The sequence below is a fragment of the Cryptomeria japonica genome, chromosome 5 (assembly GCF_030272615.1).
Source record: "Cryptomeria japonica chromosome 5, Sugi_1.0, whole genome shotgun sequence".
NCBI lineage: Eukaryota > Viridiplantae > Streptophyta > Pinopsida > Cupressales > Cupressaceae > Cryptomeria > Cryptomeria japonica.
Window position 1 is genome coordinate 586,081,259 of NC_081409.1, and position 12,325 is coordinate 586,093,583.

General features: G+C 36.3%; 1 protein-coding gene across 1 annotated transcript in view; it reads right to left on the minus strand.

Annotated features, from left to right (window-relative positions):
• The window catches only part of LOC131029527 (uncharacterized), a 262,593-nt gene extending 250,674 nt beyond the window's left edge, over positions 1–11,919 (minus strand). Inside the window, exons 1-2 of the mRNA XM_057960031.2 lie at positions 11,716–11,919; positions 945–1,101 (exon numbers count right to left, since the gene is read on the minus strand). Coding sequence (XP_057816014.1) covers positions 945–1,101; positions 11,716–11,807 — 249 coding nt within the window. The 5' untranslated portion in view covers positions 11,808–11,919. The remainder of the gene's footprint in view (positions 1–944; positions 1,102–11,715) is intronic.
• Positions 11,920–12,325: the final 406 nt, after the last annotated feature.

Below are 12,325 nucleotides of genomic sequence, written 5' to 3' on the forward strand. Positions count from 1 at the left end.
TCTAACATTTTGGAATTGATCAATTCTATGAGTTTGAAATCGATGTAATTTGGTCAACTAGCCACCAATATCTTCTTACTTATTTTCCATTGTCCTTGATGTAGTCTATGTATTCTCTCACCTTGCTCACATCGAGAAATTGGAGATCAAAAAGAGCTAGGATTTGAATTGACTGTAAAACATTTAGTGGATTTAACAGTCCTATCAAGGGCATTACACATTTGTAAGATGAGACAATGTTCAAGGAACAGAGTGCTTTTTGACAGTTTACACAATATAATTCTTTTTATAGAGATTAAATTTACCACCGTTTCTAATTTTACAAGACACGGAGATACTAGGACATGTGGATGCAATTTCAAAGACAACAAAACTTTTCTCAAACAACTATTAGAAAACTTGAACATATTATTCAGGTTAGAGAACACACATTCTTAAGCCATGCAAGTGTGATAAGTTAATTTAGCACCATATACCACAACGAGAGATTGCAAAATTAACATACTATCAAAGCACAAAGAAAAACAGTAATAAAGATTAAAAACCAATTGAATCCATTCTTGTTAGAAGATAAGATAAAAGTTTTAAAATGTAAAATTTGAGACTCTTGTGAGCTTTTCAATCTAGCAATTAAAACCTAGCCAACAATAGCTATTAATTTGCTCCATTATAATGCCATATAAAAGGGGGTACTCAAAACACCAGGGTCATTTCTATATACAATTATTATATGCACTGATTATTTTTTAAGTATCTATAGTATGAAAGAAATAAAAATTAATAAACATGATGGACCACTAGCTACATTCCAAACTCTGTACCCACTTCAACAAGCATAACAAATTTATCTTTCTCAGCATCTCAACTAAAATGAACAAAATCATCCAGCACAAACAAGAATCACAACATGGAGAGAGAAAATAGAATTGAGACAATGAGCTCACCATGCGAAAGTGATCAGGTTTCTCGTTCTTCTTAGTGAAACTAGGAACAAGACCCCATTTCATGCAACGTACAACTGGCTCTTTCCCAGTTGCTGTATTTTGTTTGCAAACCACTGGCATGTATGATCCAGGTGAAACATTGTATGATGGACGATATCTGCACATTCCCATCCCTTATATTTAGAACATCGAATAATTGCTTTTGAAGTTACTCATACTCTCTAGCAATCTAATATGTGATGATATGGATATCTGATGTATGATTATATATATTTGTAGAGAAACAATAAACAACAGTATATTTGAAGCAATCTTGCTTAAAGTGTCCTGTTGCAATGTTAACTAACGGCTACTGTTGAAGTGTCTCTGTACAATATAAAGCAATGGGATCCAATGAAATAAATAAGTACATAACATGTCTTTGCATCAAAGCCTTCATTGGTGAACGTCCAAATTGTGTTGTACTTGAAACTTTTGAGAGACAAGGACACAAACAGTACCAAAAGATGCTCTGCTCCCAGTTACAGACAAGGCTCAACAGCCAATCACCTCGAATAGATTTAAGTTGACGACGGGAAGATATCTGCCATAACAGATTGACCCCAACTGAATCTGATAATTTTGATTCAATTGACTCTATTAAACTCTTACCTTGAATTTTACATGTTATGGTACTTACATGAAGATCATAAAATTCCCAAAAATTAATTAACATGTATTTCCACAGAAAATGTAGTCACCCAGTATGAAATCATAGATTCATAGTTGCAACTGCAACCCCAACATTAGATGTCATTTAAGGGTCAAAAGTCCACATTCCCTAGAATTTCTTGATCAACAGCAGATCTGATCAATCAAAAGCAGAATTTTCTAGTCAGCATAACAGCTGCAGCCACCATACTTATTGTTGCAGCATGTACAGTCGTCAAGCAAGTCAACAGAGTAGAATTCATTGGTCGCTGCAATAGAAATGTCAAACAGCAGTTCCTTTCGTCAATGCAGCTGAATGTCACTCAACCAAAAGTCAAAGACTCAAAAGCTATGTTACCAAATCACCCCCTCAAACCCCCATAATCAGAGATAAAAACATCCCAAATTTGAAATCGGGCAAAAACTCAAGAATCAGCCTGGGTTCTGTTTTCTGGTCCCTAAAAGTCCTGGTATGTCAATGGATTACCCAGGCAACTCTGAGCAATTCCATGTCTTTTTGCTGAGTCAAGCTCTCTAAGACTCTGCAAAAAGACCCAAAAATCCATCCACAGTCCGGATGCTCATGTCCAGGCTTTGGGAACTCATGTCAAAAGGGGGTACTAGCATCATCAATAGACACTCATGTTTGGGCCTCCAAATGTTCTAAAACTTTTGGGGATCATTCACCAAATTCTCTAATGTGTGCAATGCATGCAAAATCCAGAATAAACCTATCTAAAGTGAAGGGGGGAGAAAACTGGTTAGTTATGACTCGGTAACTGCCTCAATCACTCCCCTAGATGGCATATTTTTGTAATATCCCCTTCTTCGACATAGGTGTTCAGGTTGAACCCCTTAGTCTTTTCTATTTCAGTAGGCTAATTTGGGGGCTTGGAGAGGGAACTAAATTTAAGTTGTCTAACATTGTTATTTTTTGGACAAATTAGTTTAATTAATTATTTTATTTCAAAGATGTCCTCATTCATTAAAGTGACTTTTCAAGGACCAAAGCTGATTAAAAAATTAAAAAAGGGTCACTTTATGTATTTTAAACTAAGTTGTCAGTCCCGGTTTGGGCTCAGGTTTGGGTTTGAGATTCCCATTTGCGGGTTCAGCAAAAAAACATTTGGGGTTCTAGGTTCATTTTGCGTTCATTACTACAAAAACATACAAAAATAAAAAATATATAAATATATGCAGCAGTAGTTAAGTTCAAAATACACCACTATGCTAATAGTCAAATAACATAGCAAAATGCACCATCATATATTAAAGTTACTGAAATACTCTTCCAGTATGGACCTAATTCTTGAAGGATATTCTGATTCTGACTGGGCAGGGAGTGTTACTAATCGGAAGAGCACTTCTGATTGTTGCTTTAGTTTGGGATCTGCTATGATTTCCTAGTGTAGCAGGAAGCAATCTTTGGTAGCTCTGAGCATTGCGGAAGCAGAATACATTGCAGCATGTGTAGCAGCTCGCGAAGCAGTGTGGCTTTGTAAGCTCCTTGCAGGATTGTTTGGTCAATCATTGGAGCCTACCATTATACATTGTGATAATCAAAGTTGTGTAAAGCTTTCAATCAATCTAGTATTTCATGACAGAACGAAGCATGTAGAGATTCAGTACCACTATATCAGAGATATGGTACAAAGGAATGCAGTTCAATTGAGATACATTTGTACTAAGGAATAGACGGTTGACATTTTCACCAAGCCTCTTGCAAAAGTGAAATTTGTGCATTTTCGAGACAAGCTTGGAATTGTGGAAAATGAAGCTCTTGCTGAGAGGGAGTCTCAGCATCAGTAATTACTTGATATGTATTATAATGCATTCTTCTCTGTGAGAGAAATTTGAGGTGCAAGCCCTTGTCATGCATTCTTCTCTGAGAGAGAATTTGAGGTATCAGCCCTTGTTGAGCATTCTTCTCTGTGAGAGAAGTTTGAGGTATTAGCCCTTGTTATGCATTCTTTTGTGGGAGAAGTTTGAGGTATTAGCCCTTGTTGTGCAATCTTCTCTGTGAAGAGAAGTTTGAGGTATCAACCCTTGTTCCACCCTCTGCGAGTAGGTATGGTGGATGTCATGTGAAAGACTTCGTGACTTAGCACTTGTGCTTATTCACCCTCTGGGAGTAGCCATGGTGAATATCACTATGTGACTCAGATCTTCAGTAGAATTCCTCCCTAGCTAAGAGGGAGTGTTAATGTTATGGCGTCAAACAGAACTCTAGTCGTATCAATTTATTTATTAATGCTAAATTTATTTTATTATTAAACTATGATTAAGACATGCTGACACAAATCGATTCTTTATTATATTATAATAATGTCTCTTTGATTGAATCGGTTCTATTAATGATGTGTTAGTTAAGAATAAATTAATCTCTTTTGAAAGACGTGTTCATTGAGGATGAACCAACTTGTGTATCAGTCGTGTTGCTTGACGTTATCCTTGAATGGGCATATAGACCCATTCCTTCACTCTTTGAAGAGATAACGATAATAGCAGATTGAAGTCACAGCAGATACAAGTTACAGCAGATCGAAGACACAACAATTTGAATTAACATAAGTAGATTGTATCTTGCTCTGTAGCAGATCGATCATATTAACAGTTCACAGGAATTCGATAGACGATCTAATATAACTATAGACAGTTGAATTCATAGGATGACTGAATAATATCAAATCAGATCGACATCTATATGTTTGTAAATTAAGTTCATTGACTGACAGATTATTCATTCACATCAGCAGAGATTATATATATAAATATTCTCTATTGATATCAAATTGTGTCCAAACCATAAATAAGATTAAAATTACCTGCTTATTTTTTAATCTGATCCAAATTTAACACGTGGGCACCTAATGAGGAGATTATAATATTGAAATAAAAGTGATTTCTATTATCCCACATTGCCTGTGAGTTGGGTCGACTTCCTTGGAGAGTGAATAAATAGAAGTGTTGTGAGCTCTTTCAGCATGCTTGGTTGGAGAATTTGTGAGTATATTGCTGGGGTAATTTCTCAAGGGTTTGTGAGGACGAAATCCCTCGTGAATAACATTCTCTTCGCTGTTGCAAGGTACAGTCAGGAGGATTATTGAGTGTTTTCATTCAGGAAACACAGTTGGCTTCATTGTTGGGTTGATATCTTAGTCTGATTTCTGAGCACTTAATGCAAATTTTGGAGGAGATTGTTATAACAGATTTTGAGGACATTGGTGGCAACAAAAAATTTAAAAAGAAAAGAAAAATTTGCTATAGTACCGTGCCACAGTAGCATCGCTACAGTAACTTTGCTATAGTGTCATCGCTACAGTGTTTTTTCTACAGTAACATTGCTACAATGATTTGCAGATTTTTCAGTCTTTTAGAGTGTTGTTCGGGTGAACTTTGTAAGCAGCTCAAACCAAAGTATTGCTGCATTTTCTGGGTATGTTGGATTATAATAATAGGGGTTATTTTATGAACTGGGTTGTCAATATTTTATTGAAAAATTGAATATTTAAGTTTGCAGAAAAATCTGGAATTTTCGCCAGTGTATTTCCTATGTATGTTCAAATTTTACTGAGTTTAAATTAATGCACTATATTCTATTTTGCTGCAACTTATTGTTATGAAAAAACATTGAAATTCGTCATCAAAACCATTTACAAAACATGATTAAAACATTACAAACAAACTCAAAAAAAAGGGAGGTATAAGGGTGTATGTAACATTGAAGAGGAGTCCATATTGCAGATTTGTTTGGTGAAGGAGTACCAGCGAACATGGGTGATAGAAGAGACCACAATGAGGATAGTACAATGCATATTTTAAATATACTTGCCAGCAGACAGCAACAGTTAGTGCAGCTAATGACAAAAATGATGCAAAACATGCACAAGAGTCAATAAAATGTAGGCTATAATGGTACGTATAGAAACAATGGAGAAGACAATAACACAAACGTACCTAACAATAACCACTCTAGGGCTGCTAGTAGAGCAACTTCTAGACCTTTGATGTCTTCCTTTTTGCAAAATGACCAGCAAAATGTGGATTGGTTATATGAGTACAAATCCGTAGGAAAGGAATTCCATGCAATGTAAGATCCTCAATCAAATTACACTCAATTTTTTTTTGTGCTTTCCCCAACAAGAATTTTGTGACTTGTCAACAATTTGGGTCAATTTTGTTGTGTAATTTTTGAATGTGAAGATTTGTACAGTAATTAATTTTTGTTGGATTATTAATGCACATTGGATAATCCAGAGCTGAATAATAAATCTCCCTTGCCGAAGCATCACTCACCACATATGGATCTTGCAACCAGGTGAAGGCCTTGTGAAATCTGTTATTAAAGGAACTAATTGGCTCATGGCCCTATCTCTTCACTTCTACGAACTGTCTGTATAGCTCGGTGGGAGTTGTGGGAATACCATATTTTCCTGTAAAAGTTGTCTTCAGCTTTTCCCAAGAATCAATAGACGAAACTGGCAAGTGGATAAACCAGTAAAATGCGTCTTCTCTTAAAGAGTAAGGGAAGAGTCTACATGCGAAGTCTGCATACTCAATCCGTCTGTTACGCAACGCATCTTCAAATATTTTGACATGCTCCTTTGTTGTTCTATTTAAATCATTTACATGAAAGATCGAACAGAACCTATCCGGACTTTTGGGCATATCATGGTAATTGGTGAAAACTATTGGTGACGGGTTGTCCACCAACCAAGTTGCACCATTTGGAGCAAGTTGATTATGCGCCATCTGTGGTTGAATTAGTGGAAACAAAGGGGTAACTGGAGTTGTAGCAACTGGGGTTGTGAAAATCGTGCTCTCTGGGACAGCAAACTGCTGGTTTGACGAACTGGGCTCACTGAGGTCTGCAACCCTACGGTAACTTTTACGCCTATAGAACTGAAATCCAGCAAATCTTTCTCGTTCTAGGCAGGACTTCAAGACTCTTTCGAATCTCTTTGGAGAGAAAGATCCAATTCGTTCCAGCTTGCCCTCCTTCTAGCGCCAATTCTGTTGATGTGTCTAAAGTCGCGGAACTACGACTTCATCTTGCCAACGCAGAATAGAAATGCTAAGAATCCTATCCTCTCTTGAGAGAAGGAAATCCCTAATGCTGTGTTAATTTGATCAATGGGGATTACCTCAATGTTTCGGTTGTCAGGTCTTGACTGCAGGATAGCTTAGTAGTTGATGTGTTTTGCTGGAAACACAAAGGGGACTTACGGTTAGACGGAAATGGTTTCATACAGGTTCCCTAAAGTTTTACAGTTCCATATCATCTGATTTACTTCTAATTGATGTCATTTCAGCTTGACTGAAGGGTTTCTTTAATGAAAAAAGGAAAAAAGGAGGGATAAGGATAAAGAGTGGATAAGAACAGCTAACTAATTTTAACTAAGACAGCATATTTCAACACATAGACGGAAGTCTCAAAACAACTAGAAATTACTTTGCCAGCCAATTAGCACAACTAGGTAAAAACCAGTGCAGTCATCTAAGGATTTTGAATTTTCAAACTATTAGATACGAACGATAGACTCTTACACCTATTCATCCAAATCTAATAACCCAACTTAGCACAAAAGGGGCTCAGACTAACCATGCAGAGGAAACAATAATCAACTATTTCCTAATGGTATGAACCAAGATTTTCCATCAAATACATGCATAAATAACTGTCTGAAAGTAAATACAGTTGCAGAAATATGAAATAAATGGAGAAGAGGACCATGCACTCACAGTAAAACAAACACAACTTTAACATCCATTAAATCCTGTATATATTTCGTCAGAGTTTTTGCAACAATCTTTGTTTTCTCTCTTTACAAAGGAGGAACTAACTCCTTTATATAGGATTCCCAAAAATGGATGAATGGCAAAGATTTAAACTTTAAATAAGCGGGCCAGATTCATCCTTTATCAAAACTGCCCATACCCATAAATGCGAGGCAAAATATCAGCAACAACAAAAGGAGAAACAATAACTACCAAAAAGGTAATCAATAACTACCCCAAAAGCTGTTCCAAAAAGTGCACATGTGCTCAAGATTTACAACTGTTTTGGTAGTTAGAAATGAACTTTATGCTTGAAAAGTGCTTTTTAAGATTTAAAAAGAAACTTGCACTTTAGGAAAACACTTTCTAGTTTCCTATTGTGGACTCTTTTTCCAAAAAATCATCCTCGTTGTGCAAATATTCCTTCCAGATGTCCCGACCGGCTACACGCTCTACCCGAATGTAGTCCTGAAATCTGATGCATAGCTGGAACAACACCATGCTTGGAGGCATAGGAGGATGGCGAATTTTATATTCCATACCCTCCAAGTGGCAATCTACATGCTTTAACCCATCCTTCCAGTCGGACCGATGAGCCTCAAAACTTAATATGTTTGTGCAGAATTCTATCCCTTCAAGAGTGAAAAATTCTTGAAGGGATGGTTCACACATTCTCTACCATTGTTTGTGCATAGAATCTTGACACACTTATTGCTTCTCGACACAAGCCTTGAATTCCTTGAATCTATCAAATGCTTTTCCTTTTTGCCGAAGAAAGTAGACCCAAGTGAATCTAGAAGTCATCAATGAAAGTGAGCAAGTAGCGAGCCTTGCTGAAAGACAAGGATGGTAATGGGCCCGCCACATCACTGTGAACCAACTCAAGGACTTTTGAAGCCCTCCAAGCCTTCCCTTTGTTGAACTTATCCTTAGGAAGTTTTCCCAAGGCACAACCCGAACAAACTTCATCCGAAAAAATGATCTAAGGAAGACCTATGACTATATTCTGCTTGTTGATCTGCTGAAGATAGTGGAAGTTGAGATGGCCAAACCGCCCATGCCACAGCTTGCTCACAGAATTAGAATGAGTGAGCAGAGCAGTAGAATGTGTATCAAGAACAAAATGAGAGAAAGCATACAGTTGAGACTCATGATCAACCTTACCAACTGCAAGAAGTGCATTATCTTCAAGATTCTTGATGGTCACGAAATCGGAAGTGAACTCAACTTAACTCAACTTTTCAGGCATTTTGGGCAATCTACTAGACAAAGAGAAGGTTGGCTAACAGATTAGACACATAGATGACATCCTCAAATGTACCAGTGCCAGCATCAACAGAACCTTTCCTGATGACTTCAACAGGAGAGTCATTCCCAATGAGAATGTGGGGCAACGAACAAGGATCCAACAAGGAAAACTATTCTCTAACAGAGCCCATGTGATGTGATGCACCCAAGTCAAGAATCCACTATTCAGAAGAATCTGCAGTAGCAACAAGTGCAGTTGCTTTCCCTTTTCCCGATTTGGAAGAAGGTGTTGTTGAGGATTGCAAAGCAAAAGAAGAAAGCAGATGAATGTTGTTCTTTGTGAGAAGATGCTTCAGCTCATCAATCTGCTTCTTATGACAAAAATGTTCCTCATGTCCAACTTTCTTACAGTAACAAAATGTTGACTTTTCCTTCTTCTGAGAATTCCCCTTTGAAGAAGAGAAGTCGGTGTCTTCTTTTGGGGCAGGCGGTGACCATGCCTGATCTTTTTGTGACTTCTTCTTGGATTTCTATTTCTTGTCAGGGTTCCCTGACTCTTTATGTCCCTTTGACTAACTAGCCAACAATTCCTGAGACTGAGACGACTTCAGGATCCCCATGGACAAAAGTTTGCCTTGTTCTTGACTTCAGGAGCCCCATGGACAAGAGTCTCTGAGAGTATAATATAGTTTGTGATCAATGCATGATGCATTTTTTACTTTATTTTTCTCAGTGTGGTCTTTATCAAGAGATGATAGCTTATATCTACATCATTCCAATTAGTGGGCAATTTTTTCTTCTCACATTACCAACATAGGATTTGGCAATGGACTCATCAACTTATAAATTATCAGTTGTGTAGCTTGCTCTCAATTGCACACGTGCATTCATGTGTGCACACAAACACACACACACTATAAAGTTGTTCCCTTTCTATCCCCATGCCATCCCTATGTCCCCGCAATTCAAAAACTTGGAGAAACACTCGATTCTTTCTACCATTTTTTCCCTATATATAATGTTATTAGTTTTAAGGTGTGCCGTTCTTTATAGTTGGTAACTTCTAAATAGGACTCTCAAACATGACCTTCCCCCTCCCAAATGCCTTTAAGATTTTATAATTAGCTACTATTTCCAAAAGGTAGGGAAGGTTCTTTTCTTCCCATTAATACATACAACTCGCAAACTTCAAATACTCCACCTCAAATGTATCTAAGTCATGTGGCAATGTGAACCAAGTTAAAGAGATGACGTACTATAATAGCGATAAACAAAAAATTGTGTCATCTCACTAATATGTCTTCGTATGCGAATCAATTCATTGTTACTAGATGGTGACTAAAAAATCCAACACAAGTGACAATTTTACTAGGTAATCTTCTATTATTCCTATCCTTAAAACTGACAATTTTTCTAAGAAAATGTGCCAAGCACCTCTAATTTATGTTAAAAGAATGTGAATACAAAAGCTATTGAGTATTTGATAGATGGAGATGTATCCTATAGTAGAAAGGATATCTAAAAATAAAATATATTGCATTCTCTAATGCCTGAAGAGAATAAAAGTGACAAACATTATCATCACAAAATATGGTTGGTTGTTTATGCTTGTGAATGGTGGTAGCACACCTTGATTGTATGATAGCTAGAGATATGTCCTATAGTAGATATGATATCTAAAAACAAAATGCTCCATTTCCCTAATGCTTGAAGAGAGTATAAGTGGCAAACACTATCATCGTGAAATATTGTTTTTTTATCTATGCTTGTGAATGATGGTAGCACGCCTTGAGTATCTAATAGATGGAGGAATATCCTATAGTGAATAGGATATCTAAAAACAAAATGGTTTGTGTTCTCTAATACCTAAAAAAGAATAAAAGTAACAAACACTATCATCATGAAATATGGTTGTTTCGCTATGTTTGTGAATGGTGATAGCACACTTTCAACTGCCCAAAATGTCACCAATGATATTGGAAATGCATAGGCCAAATAATAGCATCTTCCACAATCTAAAGAAAATGTTTGATCTTGATAAGCATCCTTGAAATGGAAGGTTATAAGAGAGAAACCCAATGACCCAAATCATATCCAAAAACTCTACTAATCACCTCCTTCTAAGGAAGAAGATCAGGATGGATTTCTTAGAAGCATCAAATGGAGGAAGATGATTGTAGAGACGCCAATAGACTAAAGCAGCTCACTTATCTCAAAATGCCAACAGCATATAGAAGCAAGGACACTCAAAAAGTCAATTCTTTACATAGTCATAGAACCAAGTGCCACAAATGGGTATCTTTCATGACCTGAAGCCAAAGTACCTACATATCAAAAAGAGTGAGCCAGTGTGCTCATCATGACTAGATAATTTGTATCTGAATTTTCTATTCTCATCATAGTTAGTACGATGATAAAATCAAATACCAAGAGACTTTACAAAGTGTTAAAATTGAGCAATTACTACATCAACATGCTACGTGTGGCATAACCCATTACCCAATAGATTAGGCCTGGTGACAAAATCAAATACAGAAAGACCTAATAAAGTGTTAAAATTGGGCAAATTACTGCATCAACATGCTACGCTACGTGTAGCATAACCCATAACCCAACACACTAGGTCTGGTAAAAGTCATGTGTGACTAACCAGACGGTTGCTCAAAAATGGAAAATTTATTATACCAAAAAAATTAAGAATAGTATAAGAACACAGAAATTTCAGTTGTGATTAGCTCAAACAAAAAATCCATGAAAGTTTTATGGCAGAGACTTTTATTTAAATCTCCTAAACCTCAAGACTCAAACAAAGAACCTCAAAAATACACAATGGAGTAATCTACCACCATGCTACGATAAAAGGATCCACTTCACTTCCCAGTGAGGTTTGTTTTGCCCATAACTAAAGTCTAAAACATGTTAAAAACGTTTATTAAGCAGTAATAAGCATTTAAGCCGAAGTATGCACCTTTGTTGAAATTGGGGTAATTCATCAAAACAAAGACAAAACAAAGAAATGTTGACAAGAGAAGAGTTATGAAGTAGAGGAGAATACAGTTCAGCATTCATAGTGGGGAGGGAGTGTTGAAAGCCACATGCTTTGGGAACATCCTCCACCCTTAGCGTACACCGAGCTCTCCCGCACATCCTATATTTCCTTCAAATGCTTCTGCCGATTAACATTCAAGAGTATCAATTACAAGGTAAAAATGATCTTGTAAAGAGGGCGGGAATAAGTCGGTCTTGCATCGTATAAATTATAAATTCCCAAATTATTCATATCTCTTATGGTCGGGTTCTCAAAATGAGTTTACATTTATATTTATTATTATTATTAGTACTTACCTTTAGGCAATACTATTGTAATGAAAATTCATTTGTTGTGCTTATATGGTTATTAAAAAAAAATTATTTAGACCAATGAAAAGCAATTATTTTTCTTTCTTTAAATTTTTTTAATTTATTTTATACTATAGATGCACATTTGTTAACATTATAATTTACAAAAATTATTTTTGTTGTAAACGATTGGCTAATATCATTTTACCTCTTCTGGTGGGTTTCTCGGAACAACCCATAAGTGCTTAAATTTTAACTTCATTATTTGTTGTAATAGGTAGTTCTTTTAAGTTAACCTATGAACAAGATTAAAATATATTTTTTTT